The sequence below is a fragment of the Lepidothrix coronata genome, unplaced genomic scaffold (genome assembly GCF_001604755.1).
Source record: "Lepidothrix coronata isolate B3197 unplaced genomic scaffold, Lepidothrix_coronata-1.0 Scaffold2, whole genome shotgun sequence".
Lineage (NCBI taxonomy): Eukaryota > Metazoa > Chordata > Aves > Passeriformes > Pipridae > Lepidothrix > Lepidothrix coronata.
The window spans coordinates 11,981,259-12,001,930 of NW_016690182.1; the positions used below are offsets into that span (position 1 = coordinate 11,981,259).

A 20,672-nucleotide genomic window follows, 5' to 3' on the forward strand; every position below is an offset into this window, starting at 1 on the left:
TGACACAGAATTCTTGAGCTCTGACAGGACACTTCCCATAGAAAAATATTTATTTCCATTAAAACTCTCTACAGTGACACCAAACCCTTTGTTCCTTGGGGAGCAGGGGTGCCATATCCATCTTATTTTCATTTCCTGGTCACTGGGAGCAAACACTTTTAATCTGGCTACTAAGGCCACCCAAACCTGAGACCTTTCCTCACATCCAGGCCTTGTTTACCAGGAGCCAGTGAGGGCTGTCACCTCCCTCCCGTGCAGTGTCCCCCCTCCAGAACACATCGACGGGCTCTGTGCCCCTACCCATGACAGGATGTATCAGATTCCTGGATCCCTGCGTTCTCGTTTAAATAAAACTGCTCGTTTTCGGGACCACGGTGGGGCTCCATTTCTCAGGCGATGGTGGGCAGGAGGAGGTCACACTGAGGCCCTGGAAATCTGAGGTGGGAAGCAGCAGGGCCGGGAAGGCCGGGAGGGCTGGAAGCACAGGGGCTGTGAGATCTGAGGCCGGGAGGGCTGGAGCCAGGAGGGCCGAGACAGGGAGGGCTAGAAGGGCCCTGAGGGCCGGTGCCGAGAGCCCTGAGGCGGTAAGGCCCTGAAGGCCGGAGCCGTGAGGGCTTGAGCCATGAGGGCTGGAAGGGCTGGAGCCGTGACGGCCGGGACCGGGAGCCCCGAGGCCGGGAGGACCAGGGCCGGGAGCGCTGAGGCCCTGAAGGCCGCGAGGGCCGAGTCCGCGAGCGTTCCCCTCATAACGGCGGCTGTGCCCCCCTCGGGCACACCCCAGCTCAGCGCTCCCGCCGTGCCGGCGCTCAGAGCCCCCGCGCCCACCCTGGGCGCAGGACCGGGCACTTCCACTCCGTCTTCTTCTTCTTCTTCGTCTTTTTCTTCCTCCTCCTCCTCCTCCGGGGCCGGAAGCGACGCCCGCCCCGTGCCGGCGCCGCCCTTCCTGCCCGCCCGTCCCGCCCGGCGGAGCCGCGCGCGCCCCCCGTCGGCGGGCGGGGGCGGTGCGGGCGGTGCCGGCGGCGCTCGGTGCGCGGAGGGAGCCGCGATGAGCCCGGGCGGGACCCGCGCCCGCACCCGCACCGGGACCCGCGCCCCGCGCCCGCCCCGCCGCGCCGGCATGCGGCCGCGCCCGCTCTAGGAGCGCCGTGCCCCGGGCCGCCATCCGCCACCTCCCCTCCCCCCCTCCCGAGGAGGATGGCGGCGGCGGCCGCCCCGACCCAGCTGGAAGCCGGTGGGTATCGCTGGCGGCGGGGGCTGCGCTCCGCGTCCGTCCCCCCCCGCAACCTCCGCCACCCCCCGCTCTAACCGTGTCTAACGCCCTCTCCCCCGCCCCTCCGCAGAGCTCTACTACCTGATCGCGCGGTTCCTGCAGTCCGGACCCTGCAAGAAATCCGCCCAGGTGAGCGGAGCCGGCCGGGCCGGGCGGGTGGCCACGGGACGGGACGGGGCGGCGGAGCCGCTGCGCTGCGGGCGCCCGGCTCACGTCCTTTGTGTGTGTGTGTCTGTGTGTCCGTCTGTCCCCAGGTGCTGGTGGAGGAGCTGGAGGAGCACCAGGTGAGGCGCCGGCCCCGGCGGGACGGGGGAAGCCCTCGGGACGGGGGGGTCGGGGTTGCCCTGCCCCGTCTAACCCAGCCCATCTCCGCCCGGGACACCCGGCGGGGAGCGCGGGGGCCCCGCGGCGGGGCCGGGGCAGGGCCAGGGGGCTCCTGCCCGGGGGGGGTCCTCCCGGGGGGGAGCGGACGGGCCCCGGCGGGGGCTCCCCCGGGAGGGGTCGCTGGGGTCTGACGGCCGCCCCCGGCCCCGTGTCCCTCCCGCAGCTGATCCCGCGGCGCCTGGACTGGCAGGGCAAGGAGCACCGCCGGAGCTTCGAGGACCTGGTGAGACAACTTTCACTCCCGACTTTCCCGGCAACTTCCCCCCCCCCCCCCCCCCCCCCCCCCCCCCCCCCCCCCCCCCCCCCCCCCCCCCCCCCCCCCCCCCCCCCTCCCCCCCTCCCCGCGTATGTGTGTGCGTGTGTGTGTGTGTGCGTGTCCCCCACGGCGCTGCGGACTGCGCCCCGCCGAGGCCGCGGCGGGCCGGGAGTGCGGAGCGGAGCGCAGGGGAGGCCGTGTGGGCTCCGCGGGGCCGGGGGTACCCGGTGAGACCTCCCCGTTCCGCCCGCAGCGCCCCCGGCCCGGCTCCATTGTGGGGCCGGGGGTTATCCGAGGGCACGCTCCGGGGCCCGCCGCAGCCAATGGCGCCGCGCCTTACAGCGCGCGGAGCGCTGCCCCGCGATGTGAGGCGGCGGCTGATTGGCTGCGGCGGCGCCGCGGCGGGGCGGGGGGCGCGGGGCGCGGGTCCCCCCGGAGCCCCCGCACCCGCGGCCGGGGCCGCGCCGGGCCCGCGGGGCTGCCCCGCACCGCGCTGGGCTCCGCCCGGGCCCCGCAGCCCCGCGGGGGGACGTGCCGGACGTGCCGCCGGGCTGGGTCAGGGATTCCCGGCCTGCGGCGGCCTGCGCGAAAGCCGCCGCTCAGCGCGGCGGTCGGGCCTGCTGTGAGGCGGGGAAGGGGGGGGGTCGGGGACGGGGGTGTTGTGCCTGGTTAATGCCGGTGAAATAAACGGAGCGGCGGGTTTTGCTGAGATATAAACGTATGGATGTGTGTCATTGAGGAAGGTCAGGCCCCTCGGCAGGGCCGGGGGCGGCCCGTGTCCCTGCGCCCCTCCCGGGGTGTGTCACTGTGGAAGTGACAAACCCGAATCCTTCCAGTGCGTTTCCAAAGGGTCCGAACGGCCTTGGTGTCGTTTCTGGGAGCTTTGGGTGATGCCGTGCGGCGCTTTGCAGTTGGAATGCTGTGAACTTCCCGGTAGCTCTTACAGCACTGGTACCTGTGATCAGCACCGTCACCTCACCGGGAAGGAATGGGAAACACGGCCCGGCCTCTCCCACGGAGCAGTGGGGGTGTGGGATTTGCTCGTGGCTGTTGCTCAAACCCCTCTGTACCTTGCTCAAGACGTGGTTTCCCACTTTAGCAACGTTGTAGGAGCTCAGGTGCAGACAGGAGAGCTCCTCGTGTCCACATTTGGACCCACTGCCTTTCCCTTTCCAAGGCATGTTCAGAATTCCAGGGAAGTTGTGCTTCATCGCACCTCTGGTGGATAATTCTGGGACTGTAAATTGAGTGAGCAGACGTAAGTGCTGCATTCAATAAATTCTGATTCTCTCTTCCCAGAGAATCTGAAATCTAGCTATGGGCTGTCTCAGGTTTAGCTTGTGACTGCACCCAGGATCCAAGAGGAATATTGGCAGTGCCAGTGTAAAGTCTGGTGTCAGACATACTGGTCTTTTAACATATACATTTTTTTCCTTTCATTCATAGATAGAAAAGCTTTAAAACCTTAACACTTTTTTTTTTGTGTGTATATTACATCTTGAAACCATGTACTTTTCTTTAAAACTTCAGAAATGGGAGACAAACCATTTTGGAGTGAGTTTTGGAGTTCATGGAAAATTGCTTTTTTCTGTTTAAAATTATCAATATTAAGTCCTAAGATTTTTTTCCTCTGTCTTAAACTAATCAACACTAACCAATCCTTTTGGTTTGCCTTTTTCTCTGATATTATTTAACTGTTTCTCATGATTTACAGGAAGGAATGGGATTATAAATGAATCATTACAGTGAGACAGGCTGATGCCAGGTGGGATGAGCTGAGCTTCTCTCTGTTAATCCTCAGAGAGCTGAGGATATTGAAGGAAGGCTTTTCCCCCTCTCTGTGCTTAGGGTCTGATGTGTTTGGAATTTGGACCTTTGGCTGCATATGATTGTTTTATTAACCCAAACTCCTCGACTTCAGGGCTGACTGGATGTCTGAATGTTCAGGACAGAGCCAGGGTTGTGAAGGACACAGATCTCTCCGACCTTCATTTTAATTATCTCAGGCGCGTAATGAACCAAAATTAAATTTTAGTTACCCGCAATTGGTGCCAAAGGTTTTTTTTTCTACCTATTTCTCCTTTTTGAACCTTAAAGACAGAAAACCAAAATTATTTACAATCTCAGCTGGGTGTTGCAACTCCTCTGGTCAGGCAGGCCTGAGGTAATTGAAGTGATGAGAGTTGACAACCCGGACAAGTCTGATTTGTTTGTTTGTTTGCTCAGTATTATTACAGAGTATTTCTGGTTCTGCTGTTTCAGCTTTGTTTTGCATTCTCAGTGTGGCTGTTCAGGTCAGCAGTGGTGTTTTTCAGAAAATATGCCAATCGTGGCCACTGAGTGTGTTGTTATTGCTTCTGGGTTTTTGGAAATGATAAGGATGTAACAACCCAGTGCCTACTGGGTGGTTTTTATCTAAGGAACGTTTACTCCCACTTCACTCGAGTTTTTAGTCAGGATCTGAAAACTCTTTCTGAGATTTCTTTGTTTCTTTTTTCTTTAAAGTTAATATTTTACTGCAAATGACAGGTGCCACAAGACAGAAGAGTAATTTAAGACACACTAATAAGAATTGTACTTAGTGAGCGAAACCACACAGAGGATACAAGTTCACATGCATTTGTGTTCACTTTGTCTTTCCTGCTTATTTGCACATTGGAGCACTTTCTGTGTGCCACATGTGGCTACCTGTCTAGGTAATCACAGAATATCCTGAGCTGGAAGGGACTCCCAAGGATCATCCAGCCCAACTCCTGGCCCTGCACAGACACCTCAACAATCTCCCCCTGTCCTTGAGAGCGTTGTCCAAACCCTCCTGGAGCTCTGGCAGCCTTGGGGCGGAGACCACTGCCCTGGGGAGCCTGTTCAGTGCCCAACCACCCTCTGGGGGAAGGACCTTTTCCTGAGATCCACCCTAAACCTCCCCTGACTCAGCTCCAGCCACTCCCTCGAGTCCTGTCACTGTCACACAGAGCAGAGATCGGAGCTGTCCTTCGGGAGGAGCTGCAGAGCCCCATGAGTCTCCCCTCAGTCTCCTCCAGCTGAATCGTCCAGGGGTGCTCCAGAGTGGTTTTACTCTGTTTTTGGCTGCTGGTGGTCTTGAGACATGAGATGTGTTTGTAAAGGGCAGGGTCACAGAATCGTAGAACCCCAGACTGGTTTGGGTTGGAAGGCACCTTAAGGCCCATCTCGGTTCACCCTTGGCATGGGCAGAGGCACCTTCCACCAGACCAGGTTGCTCCAGCCCCATCCAGCCTGGCCTGAAGCGTGTCCAACTTGCAGGTAATTAGTGCTGTGATTTTAAATGAGCAGCAGCCCTCGATGAGGACTCAGCTGCTGTACAGATGAGTCAGGCTGAACGACTCCGATTATCAGTGCAGTCTCCAGTGACCTGCTGTTCCACATTATCTTTGTTTATTCCTGATAAAGGTGACTGGCTCTGCTCTGCTTTTAAGAACTTTCTGATGGGCTGTGTCTTCTGGCTCAGCCTGTTTTGGTCTTTGTGCTGAAATATGTGTAATTTCAGGCAAAACAGAAAATCAGCTGTTGTTGGACAGTGGGGAATTTGCATCCATGAACGGCTGTGCTGGTATGGAACAGCTTATGGGATTTGGCTCTGAGTTGCTGCCTTGCCCATCTGCATTGATTTAAAACTAGCCCTGAGTCTGAGGTGCTTGTATTTATAGATCCTGCCAATCCCAGCATTAGCAGAGAAGAGATGTTACAGTTTTGTCACCTCAGGAATATGTCGTGTGGTAACGTGGTCGTTCCAACCTGTTCTCTCTGGGGAACCAAGTGGGTAAAGGCTTTTTAAATCCACGTCAATTTGCATATTGTTGGCATCATGTGCAGGTCCAGTGTCTGAGATTCCTTCTGCTGAGATTCCCTCTTTGAGGTCGTAATTTCCTGCTTGCTCAGCTGCCCTGGGTCTCTCGGCCTCCTCCTCTGCTTTTTGATACAGTTGTCAATTGATTCTTAATTGATGGTTATTTTCCAAATGAGAAAAGTGTTGTAGGACTACCTGGAGGATAGAAATGTGTTGCTGAGGCCCAGCTGGGCCTGCCCACGAGGGATGGGGCGGAGGAGCCTCTGAAGGGCCACGTTGCTGCCCCCCTTCAGTCTGCACCTCCTGCCTCAGATCTGTCCTGGGAAGAGATGTTTCACTGGGCTTCCCAAAAGAGATGATTCCGAGCTCCCTGGTTCCCACTTCTGGGAAGACAGACATCCTAAGTAGTCATCACAAAGAGTCTTTTTTGTTTCCTGTTTGTTGAAACCTTCCTTGGAGGAGATATTGTCAGCAGTCATAGAATTGTAGTCATGGAATATCCTGAGTTGGAATGGACCCACGAGGATGATCAAGTCCAACTCCTGACCCTGCACAGGACACCCCAAAATCCCACCCTGTGCCTGAGAGGGGTGTCCAGACAGGAATCACAGGACACCTTGCTCATGGTCTCTGAGGTGACACTTTGATGCTTCCAACCACAGAAGCACGAACAGGTTTGGGGGTTGAATTTCTCCCAGCCCTGACATGACTTCACTTACAGTTCTTTTCCTCTGCTTGTCACTGTAGCAACTTCTCTGCAGCCTGACTCAAGCAGTCAGGACTGGGAGACTTTTTTTAAAAAGAGGAGTTCTTTTATAAAGAATGGATTTGCTTTACTCAATTCTTCATTCTTAGATCCATTATAACTGTGTGGTTACTGTGTCAGTGAACTCTTCCATGGTACTGTGGCATTCTTGTGCTCTCACGTTTTAACTTTATTTATAGAGTTTTTCACATCTTCAGGCAACAAAACATTTTGTCTTTATAATTTATCCCAAGGTGCAGTATTTGTTCTCACTTAGCACATTTTCAGCTCTTCTGCATTATTTAAACATGCATGGTTTGGGCCTGTATTACTAATTTTTAATTTTTTCCACTTTTCTAATTATCTTCCAAAATATTTTCATACATTCTAAAAATATTTTCTAATATATTTGAGGAGCCGATAATATCCTTGCTGTTGTCTAATTTTGCCATGTTGGGTTTGGACAAGCACACACTAAGAGATGTGGTTATACCTTTGCTTTTTTCTATCCTTCTTTTAAGGGAAATCTGACCTGGGAGACTGGTTTTCTCAACTGGATGTTTGCAGCTTCGTGTTTTAGAAAAGTACTTAAAATCCATTTACAGCTTCTCACGCAGAGGTGAAAGGAAGGATTTTTGTTTCAAGTCCTTTTGGAAACCTGAAAACCACAGCTTGTTTAGCTCTGGGCTGTGATTTAAGCATTTTATCTGGAAGTTCTTATGGAAAAAAGTCTCCAGGAGAATTTGCTGGTTTTGCTGCCTGCCTTTGGAGCTGTTTGGTAGTAACAACAGTAATAATGCTCAGCTTAAGCACCACTTATTTGGGCTGTTCTGGCTTGTAGAAACATGGAATTGTGCAGGGAAAGGAGTGTGACAGAGCCTTCTCTGTGGTGTGGCATGGTTTGGATTGCAAATGCAGAGAAGAGGGAATGGTCACTGTGGCACGTGCCTGGTGTGGGCAATGTGCTCCACATTAAATATTCCTTAGGAAAGTTTACAGTCCAATAAAACTACACTAAAATGTAGAAGCTTCAGCAGCTCACGTGTGCCCCTTTAACTGTGGTTCCATGGTGGATTTGCCAGCCTTTCTGGTCTGGGCAATGATCAAACAGAGGTCTGGTATCCTGAGCTGCTCAACCTCTGGATATCCCAGGGAAATTCCCACAGGGCATGTGCAGACAACTGCCCTGTGCTCCATGAGGCTGCTCCAGCCACCCCTCCTCTGGGAACATTGTCCCAGCCCCAGTGCCCACGTTCCCTCTTTGCTGTTCCCTGTAAAACTGTGGCTTCATCCTTAAACACAAAGTCCTTTTCCATGTTGGAGTTAGTCAGGACTGCTCTTGGAGTAACTTGTGCTCTGTCTCTGCAGTGGGATATTTGCTTGTCTTAACATGGAATGTTGATGATACTCCCAGACCAGCTTTGGGGTGAAAAGAGGTGTTTGCCATGTTGCACTGGGAGAATGGGTTGGAATGTTATGTGAAACGTTGTATTTCCAGAGAGAGTGGTATGATCTGGTTTATTTTTATCCTGGAAGTAAAATTTCACACTTCTGGGCTGGTTACTCCTTTTAATCTTTTAATCTTAAGCTTGATATATTGCTGTATGTTGGCAGCTGGTGACTGGGAAGGTTGTTACTGGTTATCAGAGATGTAAATGAGGATTTCATACTCAGATGTTACTAAACTGCAGATTTTCTCTTTGAGACTTCCCTTGTTCCAGACCCTTTCAGATCCCCTACACTTTGAAGGGAGGCTGGTGGAGGGTAATAAAATATTTTGTAGCATTAACACATTTAGAAAATTTCAGGAATGAGTAAGAAAAAGAGGCAAATACGAAAGTTTGGGATAATCCTTTCATCTCATTTTGACTTCTGTTATATCCTGTCATTTACAATGAAAGGCAATTCATGCTCATACACTGAACTTCATTGGCTGCATTATATTGAGAAGGTGAATTTTGGAACTCCTCTTTGAGGAAAAAGAAGTTACAATGGCTGGAGGAACCTGTCAGAGCAGGAGAGCATTCATGGGGTCATTCCTTGACACTCACAGGATGAAAAGTTATGGAATGGGAACATGTGAATGCAGCCATCAGGTTTCTCTTCCCTGCACAGGGACAATCCTCCTGTTTCCACTGAGAGGCCAGGGATGATCCTTTAACCTGCAGTGACTGAAGGGTGTGTGGAGAGAGAAGCCTGATTTTCTCCAGGAGTTTCAGTCACATTGGAAGAGTTTTTAGTTGGCCTTAGTTAAATGATAATTTGTACATATTGTTAGAAAAACCTTCCCTTTTTTCTTTTTTGTTAAAATCTGATTTATGGGATGGTGGTGACCCTGCTCATAGTGCAGGTGGTGACATTATCCACCCCCTGCCTGGCCGTGTTGTGTCCTGTAGCTCCACTGCTGTTGCCCAATTGGAATGAAAAAATTCCCACTGCCATGTGCTAATAATCTGTTTGATGACACAGTTGAGTGAACAATGTTTTGGCAGCAGGGCTGAGTGAACTACACACCTTTTCCTCCTTCCCGATTCCTGCCGCTCCCTCTGGTGTGTGGGGTGGGAACTGGGCATGTCCTTGGGATCTGGGAAGGCAGGATGCTGTTGATCCATAAAAGAAGGTGGATTTACTTGTGTGTCCTGCAGTGAAGGAGCTAAATGAGCCCTGATGGGGAGTTTTTCCTGCCAGTTAGTAAATATGAAAGTCAGGCAAGTGCAGGACATTCTGGATAACAGACTCTTGGAAAAAACATTGTCTCTCAGTAGAAAAGAAAGGAGAAAACAAGAACGTTTTCTCAATGTGACAAATTTGGAGCCTACACATGTGGGTCTTAAACATACCTATTCCCAGGAGCTGGAGACTGGGTATTGCTTTTAGGGTGATGTTTAGGGTCTTTAGGGTAAGATTTAAAGTTTTTAGGTTTTAGCACATGTGCTTCATACAGTAATGTCAGCATAAGTGTGTTTCAGCTAAGCAAGAAATGGGAAAAAATGAACTGGAGGGTAAAAGGGGTTTAAAAAAAAGTTGTTTGAGCAGAGCACTGCACTGGGAACTCAGAGTTTCAAGGACTCTGTTTGTTATTAAGGGATATCCTAAATTACAATTAAATCACTCGAACCTGGAATTTCTGGTCTGACTTTCAACGCTCCACATCACTTTAACATTTGTATAATTAATTTTGGAGGGGTTTTTAGACTTGATTTCAGTAACTTTACGCTTGAATATGAGACAAAGAAATACCAGGAGAAGGAAGAATGAACCAGTTTTCCAACGTCTGCGTTGTTCCTGTGTTTAGGTGGCTGTCAATGCACACATCCCTCCGGATTATCTTCTTAGGATCTGTGAGAGGCTTGGACCCCTCTTAGACAAGGAAATCCCCCAGAGTGTTTTAGGGGTGCAGACTTTGCTGGGTGTCGGGCGCCAGTCTCTCCTGAGAGCAGCAAAAGGTAAGAATCTCCACTGATTTGTGCTTGAATCCCGTTTTGATGATCAAAAAACCCTTTTGTTTCGATTCATGTTGTGCTGTCTGTGTGTTTGATGAGCTCTGCTTTGTCCCCTATGCTTGCCAGCTTTCTTGTTGCTAAAATGCAGTTGTTGCTGGCCCTGTTGGATATATTTTCTGGGGTTGAAAGCGCCATTTTAAGGAGTTCTTGTCTGATCTTGTTACTTGCTTTCCCTGCCCCCTTTCCCCAGTGTGTTGGACTGGTGGTTGTGTAAATGATGTGAACTGGATGAGGGGTTTGATCCATCTGAAAAATGCCATTTTTTCATATACATTTGCACACACCAGTGTCTAAAATCACCCAGCAGTCGATGTGTTTTGCTGGGCAATTTTTGAGCCTTATTTCTTCCATGATTTGATTCCCTGGCTGTGCAGACACAGGGCAAGGTGGGATTTGGGGGCAGCATTTAGGGCGTGGGAGAAGGTGAGGCTGATTCTTCAGTGACAATTCCTGCTTGCCCTTGCTTAGAGTTAATTTGAAAGCTCCCAATCCTTTCATGAACAGTCCTATTCCCTTTGAAAAATTGCTCTGCTCGAGAGAATGATCCTCAGAGCGGTTTTGTGTTAAAACTAAACAGATCTGAGAGCCATCTGCTATTGGAGAGTGATTCCTCCCTTCCCTCCTCACTCCATGCCCCTGACACTTCCTCCCTGGAGGAGCCAGAACTTCCTGGATCCTGTGATGTGCTGATTCAGAGAGCTGAAATGTTGCAAAATTTGTTGCAGTGAATTAAATGAGTTGGTGGAAAAGGATCAGAGGGCTGGAGGTGACACAGGAGCATCATCCTGGCAGAGGAGGAGGGATGGGACAGCAGGACCTTCCTGTTTTGGTGGCATTGAGCACTTAATTCCCTGCATCCTGTGAAGTCACACTGATGCTAACAAGGGCTGTGGAATTCTGCTGATCCATTGGATGTCTCCTGGAGGGCTGTGCTGTTTGCAAACACCCAGAGTTTTGGGACTGAGTCTTGTTTTGCCTGTGCTTTGATGTAATTGGGTGGAGAATTTCAGGTTTGCAGAGAAACATTCCTTCATTTCACACTCAGTTTGCAGAAAACAGCAGCAAAACATGGAGAGAAAATAAACATTTTTATTTATGCAGGGAGACAGAACTTCTGAGGTGGATTGATCTATTTTGGGAAGTCTTGAGTTCTCTGTTTTTAATGAGTATCATTTAATACTCTGGGCTGCAGTTTGGGGTTTAATCAGCAGGTGCTCTCAGGGGTCTCTGAGTCCCCTGAGCTCGTGCACTTGATGTCCAGAGATGTACATGGTGCTACACAGACCCACCAACCTGTGGCACTGTCCTTCTGTTTCACTACTTGCTCCCCGTGGAAGCTCATTTCTCTCCTTCCAGATGGCCAGAAATGGAAGAAATCCAGGTCTGATTTTTGAGGCACTCAGAAAAATCACTATTGTTCTAGAGAGGAGGCTCTCCAAGGCCAGTTGGCAGCAGAGAGCTGGAGAGTCTTTAAAGAAAGCAGTCTTCACTTTAAAACAATGATTTTTTGGGGGGGTTGGGGTGCAGAGGACAATCTGAAAGGAGGGCATGTTGCCACCAATTGCAGGAAAACAGATTTATTGGAAAAAACCTCACTTTTCCACTTTCAGGGAGCAAATGTGTGTGTGTGTATTCTCAAATGTACAGTTCCTAAGCAGAGGTGCTTTCAGTGTTGGGATTGCAGGACTCAAAACATGGCAAAGCTCAGGCCTGCCTCAATACAAAATGCACTCACTTTTTAAATTCTTTTCCTTTCCATCAATTTAGACTCACTGCCCACCCAAATTAACCAAAAAGAAGTTGAAATCATTTGCAGCGATATTGCTTAGGAGCTAGAAATCAGAGTAGCTTTAAGTGTTAGGTCTCTGGCAAAATGTTTAACAGGGCAGATCTTATTCTGGGGTGCTGGGAGCGGTGCTTGATCTCCTGATTATTTCATTTACTGATGATTTCTGTCCTCTTTGTGGTGCAGACTTCAGACACACGCTATGGAAAGGCTCTGCCTTTGCAGCTCTGCACAGGGGCCGACCCCCAGAACTCCCCGTGAACTACGGGAAGCCACCAAACGTGGGTGAGTTTGGAACTGCATAAGGTGGTGGGTTTTTCTCCCCTCTGTATATTTATTCCTGTCCTGCTGAAAGTTGCACTCACTGGCTGAAACACTACTATGGGTTTGCATTAATGTGGTTTTTAACATTTCGCTGTGAATTAATCTAAAATAGATTTCTCCCTGAAAGTAGAATGATTTTTGTGTTATTCAGGCTTGGATCTTCCACAGTGTGTGTAGGCATGTTTTGCAAAGCTTTGCACATCAACTTGTTTGGAGGGCAACAGGTTTGAGTATCTTTTTATGATACCCCTACATAATATATACATATGTTTATAAGATTGGCTAGGCATGGCCACAGGAGCATGGAATCATGGAATCATCAGAGGAATCTTAGCCAGAACAAAGTGTCTGGCTCCCAGGGAGCTTTTTTTGACTCAAGAATTCCATTTAGTTTGATTATGACAGAAAACAGACTGCTTGCAACATCCCTCTCCTAAAAGGAAATAATCACCAAAGCAACATTTGTGTTACTTCAGACTCAGTTGTCCACACAGATAAAGAACTTGTGTAAAAATATGTGGGCTCTCAGCTGACATCTCATCACAGAGCTGCTCTGTTTTATTTAAACTGAAGTGTTTTCCTTGTATGGTCTGAACTTTGGTTAACTATTTTTATAGCAAACAAGTTTGGTTCTTGCGGGCATAAATGTAAATCTTGGTTTGGTTCTTCTTGGAGTATTTTATCTCTGTTTGTGCAAATGTTTTGCTGGTTTGTCAGGGAATCCCTTCTTTTGGAGGCATAGGGATGGTGATGGCAATTTTCTGGTTTTTTTACCATATCTTTGTATTTGTTATTTTAGGCTGGTTCTGCAGTTACTTTACTGCTGATGGATTACTAATAACCTAGATTGGAGATTTATAGCACACAACTTCTACAGCTGTATTTCTGTATGGATTCTTGGATCAGTTCTTTCATCAGATTGTGTGTTTTTGGAATATGTGGTATTATTAATGAACCAACCTGGCAGATTGGGCTTCAGCATTTGTCATGTTTTCACGGCAAACGTTTGTGCTGCTTGCTTGGTGATTATTTAGTGACTTAAAGAACAGAATAATTTCTTGTGTTTGGTGTTTTCCTAATTGCTTTTTTAATAAATGCAAAGCTATTATATGGAAAAGGGTCTTTTTTAGCCAGGAATTAATTTTTATAAGCATTGATTCCTGGAAGAATACAGGAATACAGCCCTGCTTGGTGTAGCTACATAAACTACAATGTGAAAAAAGGTATATGAAGATTAAAATAAGGAGTTGGCTATATTTAAGGCAGGAGTTTGGTTTTGGGATTCCTCATTGTTAATCCTGAAGTTGAAGTCACAAAATTCTGTATATATTTGTGCAAAATGGGTGGTTTTTTTCCTGCTGAGTGGTGCCAACCAGTGTGTCTTGTTTTAAATACAAGATGAAGAAGAGTGTCTGACCTCCTTGGGATTTTGGCATAACCATGAATTCCCACACTGTGCTCACTCAGTCAGAGGGAGTTTTCTGGAATTACTTGCTGAAGGAAAAGACACCCATGGTCATGTGTGTTCAGGAGTGAGATGAGATGATTGTGCATTTACCTGTGTGAACTGGTAAATAAGATATAGAACAAGCAGCTAAAAGTATATCATTTCCCTTCCAGTGATAAGGATTTAAGTTTTCCACCATGGGTGTGTTGTTCTGCTGGGAGAACAGGATCACTGATGGTCCAGCTGGGATCAACTGGGAGGGTCCAGTTGGAAGAGCTGGTAGCTGCAGTGGTTTGCCTTTCCATGTGGTTGGGGTTGGTTGGGATGGGACTTTGGGGTCAGTACTGCAAAATAAAAGGTCTGGTGGAACTGGAGCAGGAAATTGGTGTTGCCTTTTCCCAGCGTGTTTGTGCAGAGCTGGGAATCTTCTGGCTGGGGGAGTCTCCAAGAAACTGCTGATCTGTGGAAGTTGTTCCCAGGGATGTGGTGTCTGTGTGTTGAGTCTGTGGGGATCTGCTGGGGGAGGAGAGGGAGGGAAAACACTGGCAGAGCTTCCTGCTGCCAGGACAACCCAGGGAACACTGGAGATGGTCTGGTCGAGCCTTTCCGGACAGGTTTTGCAGTCGTGGGATTTTTAGAGCTCCGTTTGTGCTCTCCCAGTCAGAAAGTGGAAAGACTGGTCATGCAGTACCTCAGCACTTATTCCCCTTTGATAAACCTGCTTTTAATGCTCCTTCAGTTTGTCAGAGCTTTGTTTTTTGGAGGCAACTCAAAGCAGATCAGAAAGAAGGTTGTTTTGACTCTACGAGCTGATCTAACCTGAGGATGAAAATCTTTCTGTAGGTAACTTGTTAGTGAAAATAACACAGAATTTGGAAGCAGAAAGCACAGTCTCAGTGAACAAGCATTTGAGCTGGATGGAAAGTCACAGTCAAGGTGATCCAGCTACCTTGACCGTGCCAAAGAGCAGTGCTGGGATGAGGTCAGGAATCGATGGTGTCTCTCAGGCTGTAAATGAGTTCCATGAGGTCAGCGGCTCCCAGAGCTGGAACACGTAGTGCTTTCAGTGCTTTTCCTGGGTCCAGCTCTCTTTGTGGCCACTCTGAGAAGATATTTTCCATATGTGAGCCAACTGTATTTAATTCCTAGCATTCTTATGAAGTCCTGACTTGTGTTTCTCCCACTCTCTGTGAGTGGTACCCGATCCTCGCTCATTCCAGCCCTGCTATGAGGGCAAAATTTAAGTCCTCATTCCAAAGTTACAGTGCTTATTGCAGAGGGTAAAACAGTCTGATGTGAACTCATCACCCTCGAGAAACTGGTTTTAAACCAAACATTTGCACCCGTTTCCTGTTTTCTGGTTTTCCTTGCAAAAAGTGGAGCAACACAAGGGTGTGTAGGGAGAGGAGGAATTCAGGCAGGTGCTGCTCGGTGACTTTGCCATCTGAAACGCTTGAATTCCTTCTGAAGTTGTGACTTAACTTTGAAATTTGTGCTGTCTGGAGATTGGTTTTTAAACTTTCTTTACACTGGTGGGTTGTTGTTGCAGGCTTTGGGGTTTATCCTTCCTAGGTGAGCTTTCTTACAGGGGTTTTTACATTTGTGCTGTTACCTCTGGTAGAATGTGAGGTAAATTGTGATTAGTGAATTGCTGATGTACAGCATATCTGACTTGCATTAAGAACTCTTAATTTTCCTGAAAGTGTGGTTTTCCAGGACCATAAAAAGAAAAATGCCTGTATTTTACAGGTTCTAGTTGGAGGAGCTGAAATGGCCCTTCAGTTTGGGGACAAAACTAACTTTTCTTATCAAGAAGACAATATCCGTTCCCTTTTTATGTGAAATAACTGTCTGGAAAGTTTTTCCTGGCAGGGAATATTGAGAGGGGGTGGACTTGACATTTTTTACACCCAGTATGGCATGAAATACATCAGTTAATTAGATAGGTTGCTAAAATCTTTTAGGGTTACTGAGTTGCTGTTTCTCTTGGTGGGAACTGTTGGTTTTTAATGCTTTGGGGCCTTAGGGATACAAGGGCTTCATTGTGCTGAAGAAAGGAAACTTCACAGGGATTTTTGTCATGTGGGGGTAATTCCCTATTTAGATATTGTGTATTAATCTTCCTAAGAACTGGAATTGGGGATGTTTTTTTGTTCCTTTTGAAGCAGTGGTAGTTTTTTTTGCCCAGAGATGCTGTTGCTTTGATAAAGTCGTTGCTCCTCACAGCACAACAATAGTTCTGGATGTCTCTTGGTTGAAGCATTTCATAAACAGGGCTTTTTATTTTGTAATTATCCATGGGAGATTGAGGAGTTTTGTCCTCATTGTGCAAATAGGGAAATAAACACAGGAAAAAAAAAAGTGAAATCACTTTCATATCCGCTGGAGCTGAACTGATTGCAAGGCTGGGAATCCACCGGAAAAGTGAGATGCCAAGGCTGGGATTTAGGTGCCTGAATATTCTTTATACCTTTTAGTGTTTCCTTCATGTGATGTACACCAAAAATCAGTGGTAAATGTTCAGAAGGATTGCAGGGAGACACAGAAAATATTGTGATTATTTGGAATATTTTGAAATACCTCTTTGATTCACACAGTTCTTTGTGTGGTTAAAACATTATTCAGAGCTGTTTGAAATTGCTTAAAGGCAGATACACTGTTATTATGTATTTAAATATATAAATATATATGTATTTAAAGGCTTTAAGCATTGAAAAGCACAGCAGAATCACCAGGTTGCTGAATGACTCCATCCCTCTGTTGGCACACAGGGTCCACAGGGTGGAGGGAAAGGGAGGTTTAATATTTTTAAATATTTAGCTTTTTAGCTGTCACACTTACATAGTAAATAAAAAAATGTATAGTAAAACCTGAGGCACCTTTGTAGAGCATTTAGCACTGTGGGATCTCTGTGTTAGAGGTGTAAAAAAGGTTAAAAATTTCAGTTTTACTTTGTTTGAGGAGACAGTTTTGTTTAACAGGCCTGTGTAATGTCAGGCATCAATTCAATAGTAGGTAGACAGTAAATTAATTTGCTTTAGTGTGTTTTGCTTTTTAGTGCTGCTGAATATGTGTTTTTACATGCAAAGCAAATATTGACTGAAGGTGAGGTTATGCTGGAGCCTGATGGCTTTTGCAGGTGTCTTTTATGCAGCTTTTTTCCCCTCATGTGTTGTGTTTCAAGTACATTGAGTGATGAAAAATAATGTAAATTTCCAAATTTGAGACAAAAATACTTTCTGTAAAGCTGAAGTAAATTTATTTGTTAACAGATGCTTCAGTGGTACAAATTTGGACGAGTGAGTTACGGGTTTGTAACCCTTTGAAATGGCACTTCTTGACTTGGTAGATTTTTCTTTTTTTTTTTAATCATATTCCATAATCTTTTTTGTGGAGACTGGGAATGATGTGATGAGACAATTAAGGAATGGGTTGAGTTTTTCACTGTACTTTTAAACTAAGGGGTTGAAAGGCACTGAGGAGCTTCGTGGTGCTCCTGTGAAGCCCAACCTACTTCAAGGTGCAGGAGGCAAGATAAGGAGTTTCTCCAGGGGATCTGCTATCACAGACTCCACAAACCCACCAGCCCAGCAGTGTTAGAGCCTCAAGTGCCATTGCAAAAACCTCTGCAAACTTTGGGTTTTAAAGTTCAAGTGCTACAAATGAGGATGGGTTGGGGAAAATAGTAATGAGAGAGGGTTGGTGGAATTAAATACCCCAAAACGAGCTCAAATTGTGCATCAGATCAAAGATGGGCTTTTTTACGTGGTGGTTTTGTGGATTTAGATTTCAGGCTGTGCTTGGAAGGATTTCTGTCTGTAGCAGTGGGAAATAATTTGTTATTGCAGTTTTTTCTTGTACCTGCCATTCTTTTGATGGGGAGTTTCCCATCAGTGCCACATATTTCTTATTCTTCAATTCCACAGCCATAGGAATGCAGTGATGTTGATGTTGAACACGTGGAAGACCTTTGACCATCCCACATGATCTAGAAGCCATTCCAAAGGAAGATTTTTATCACCAAAAAAGCGCTGAAAATAAACAATTATTATATTATAAAACTAAATTTCTTGTAATTGTTATTAGGAACATCTAATATCCATAAAGCAGATTTCCCTAATCCATGTAGAGTAACTGTATCTGTACCTGTTCATGAGTTGAAGATTGGAATAACTCCCACTTGTGGTGGGAACTTTTAATTTTGCTGTAATTTTTGGTGAGGAAGCAGGTGCAGCGTGTGGTGCTGCATTGAAAGGCTTTATTAGGAGTGGGATTTCTTTTTAGGACATTACACAGAACATTCTGATGAGGTGGAAGAGGCTCAGATTTATAAATTATAATTATAAAGTTGTTAAGGACCATTATATTTGATTTAATACTCATTTACATTGAGTTCCAGACAAAAATTCATGTCTCAGTTTTCTTTTTGCTTTGTTTTTCTCTCCCAGTTCACATCCTGTCTGCCAGGCAATTAACTGGATGTGGCCGTTTCAGCCACTTGTTCCCAACATCCACCTACCAACACATGAAGATGCATAAGAGGATTTTGGGGCACCTCTCCTCTGTTTATTGTATCGCCTTTGACCGCAGCGGGAGGAGAATTTTTACAGTAAGTTTAAAAATTGGGTTTTTTTGTTTGTTTGTTTGTGGTTTTTTGTTTGTTTGTTTGGTTTTTTTTTTGTTTTTGTTTTTGTTTTTTGAAGATTGCTTTGCTTGGTTTGATTTCCTCGTTTCATGAGCCTCTTGGTCACTGATTGAGATGCAGACACAACTTACTTCAGCTGCCAGTTAGTTTTATACTAAATTTACCTTCCAGAATTTGTGGTCTGTCAGTGAATATGTGACTCTTAATTTAAGATTTTCTCCAGAATACAGTAGCATCCATTTCTGTGGTACTGCCCTTGCTTTTTGTTGGGCATATTTAAAAATGAGTAGATTTTTCAAATTAATGCTGCATTTTTAGCTGTTAATGTTAATCCCTGTGCACGGAGTAACAGGACAAGGTGGAATGGCCTTCGGGTGAAGGGGGCAGGGTTAGATGGGATATTGGGAAGGAATTCTTGGCTGTGAGGGTGGAAAGGCTCCAGGCACAGGTTGCTCAGAGAAGCTGTAGCTGCCTCTGGATCCCTGGAAGTGTCCAAGGCCAGGTTGGATGGGGCTTGGAGCAGCCTGGGCTAGTGGGAGGTGTTCCTGCCCATGGCAGGGGGTGGAATGACATGAGGTTTTAAGGTGCCTTCTGACCCAAACCATCCTGTGATTCCATGATTTTATGAAATGGAAATCCTTGACTCCACAAGGTGATCCCCAGACTCATATGAACATAGTTCGTAGTCATAGAATCCCAGACTGGTTTGGGTTGGAAGGCACCTTAAAGCCCACCCAGTGCCACCCCTGCCATGGGCAGGGACACCTTCCACTAGCCCAGGTTGCTCCAAGCCCTGTCCAACCTGGCCTTGGACACTTCCAGGGATGTGGCACCCACAGCTTCTCTGGGCAACTTGTACCTAGGGCCTTTCCACCCTCACAGCCAAGAATTCCTTCCCAATATCCACCCTCACAGTAAAGAATTTACTCCTAATATAACAGCGGAATCCCACTGAAGCGCTTCCGGCACGTTCGCGGTGGCAGAGATCCCTGCCCGCCCGCAGCTTTAGGTGATCTTTGGGAATGTCTGTGTTCCCAGGGCTCAGATGACTGTCTGGTGAAGATCTGGGCGACGGATGACGGGCGCCTGCTGTCCACCCTGCGGGGGCACTCGGCCGAGATCTCGGACATGGCCGTGAACTACGAGAACACGCTGCTGGCCGCGGGCAGCTGCGACAAGGTGGTGCGGGTGTGGTGCCTCCGCACCTGCGCCCCCCTCGCCGTCCTGCAGGGCCACTCGGCCTCCATCACTTCCATACAGGTGAGCAACCACCAGGTTTGAGTTAAAATGGTACTCAGGGATTGGCAATTGGAGATAAAATTTATCATTTCTTCTCTGGCGGCGGAGGTTCGTCCCAACTCGACGGTGTTTTTCTCGGCAAATTCGCTGCTGCTTCATCCTGCTCCTTCCACGTGCCTTTAGCTGTGGGATCCCACTGCTGCTTCCTTAGGTCTGGAAAATGATAGATCTGGTGCTCTCAGTGAGCCAAGGAGTCGTGTTTGGCATCTTTGGTGCTGGGCCTGGCACAGCACCTGAGCTGACAGTCCTGTGTTCGTAGAGAACATTTATTTTTCGGAAGAATCAGCTAAAATTCCTTATTCCACATTTCTTGTTTCTTTGCTATCTTAACTTGTACCGTAAGGAGCTGTTCTGGGTTTCGTAGCAAGCTCAGATTTTCTTTAAAAAACAACACAACTGCCAGAAACCTCCAAAAATCAAAATTCCAGGATAAAAAAAAAAAACATTCCCTGCAATTTGGCAGGTGATGCATGTTAGAGGGTAGAGTGAGGGGGGGCTGTTTGGCTCAGAATCCCTCTCTTCGGGAGCTGTGCTTCCTTGGATTCAGCACAGGCTTCTCCATCATGCCAGTGGTCCCCAGGAGCTTTGTTTCTCCCCCTCTTCCCTACACTTCCAATTTTGTCTGATTTCAACCATATTGAGGTGATTGTTTTGGAAACGTATTTTACAACCTGGTTTTATAATTGTTATATTACTTATTTGCATATGTGTGTGTATATATATATACACACACATATATATATGTTCCTCACAAGCTTTTTGTAAAACTCTGATCATTTAGACTATAATCAGTGGTGGCTTTTTGAGGAAACAGTGCAAACAATGCAAATAGAGGAAACAATTCCTCTATCAAATTACCAAATAACCAGAGGATTAAAGGCATTGCTGCAGTTATGAAATTAAGAATAAAAAGCTTTCCCACTCCTTAGAGAGGCAGTGGAGACATTCAGGAAGAGGGAGGGAGTGGGGATCCTGCTGTGCTGCTGTTCTTCATTGGGATGCAGGAATCATTTTATTTGCCATGTTTGATCCAGTTCTATCCTAGAAAGAACTATATCCTCATTTTAATACTCCATTAAAAGAGTCTGGGCTTGTTTCATTTCTCCAATTTGCTCTCCTATGTGTGGCAGAAATAAAGAATTCCTGCTCAAAATGTGGGTGTTTTCCATTTCCATCACCTTGATTTT

The 20,672-nt window shown here is 47.2% G+C and overlaps 1 protein-coding gene across 1 annotated transcript in view; it reads left to right on the forward strand.

Annotated features, from left to right (window-relative positions):
- Positions 1-1,155: 1,155 nt before the first annotated feature.
- Positions 1,156-20,672, forward strand: part of BRWD3 (bromodomain and WD repeat domain containing 3) — a 48,300-nt gene continuing 28,783 nt past the window's right edge. Inside the window, exons 1-8 of the mRNA XM_017817438.1 lie at positions 1,156-1,231; positions 1,341-1,399; positions 1,525-1,554; positions 1,818-1,877; positions 9,777-9,927; positions 11,957-12,055; positions 17,990-18,150; positions 19,225-19,446. Of these exons, the coding sequence (XP_017672927.1) occupies positions 1,195-1,231; positions 1,341-1,399; positions 1,525-1,554; positions 1,818-1,877; positions 9,777-9,927; positions 11,957-12,055; positions 17,990-18,150; positions 19,225-19,446 (819 nt within the window). The 5' untranslated portion in view covers positions 1,156-1,194. The remainder of the gene's footprint in view (positions 1,232-1,340; positions 1,400-1,524; positions 1,555-1,817; positions 1,878-9,776; positions 9,928-11,956; positions 12,056-17,989; positions 18,151-19,224; positions 19,447-20,672) is intronic.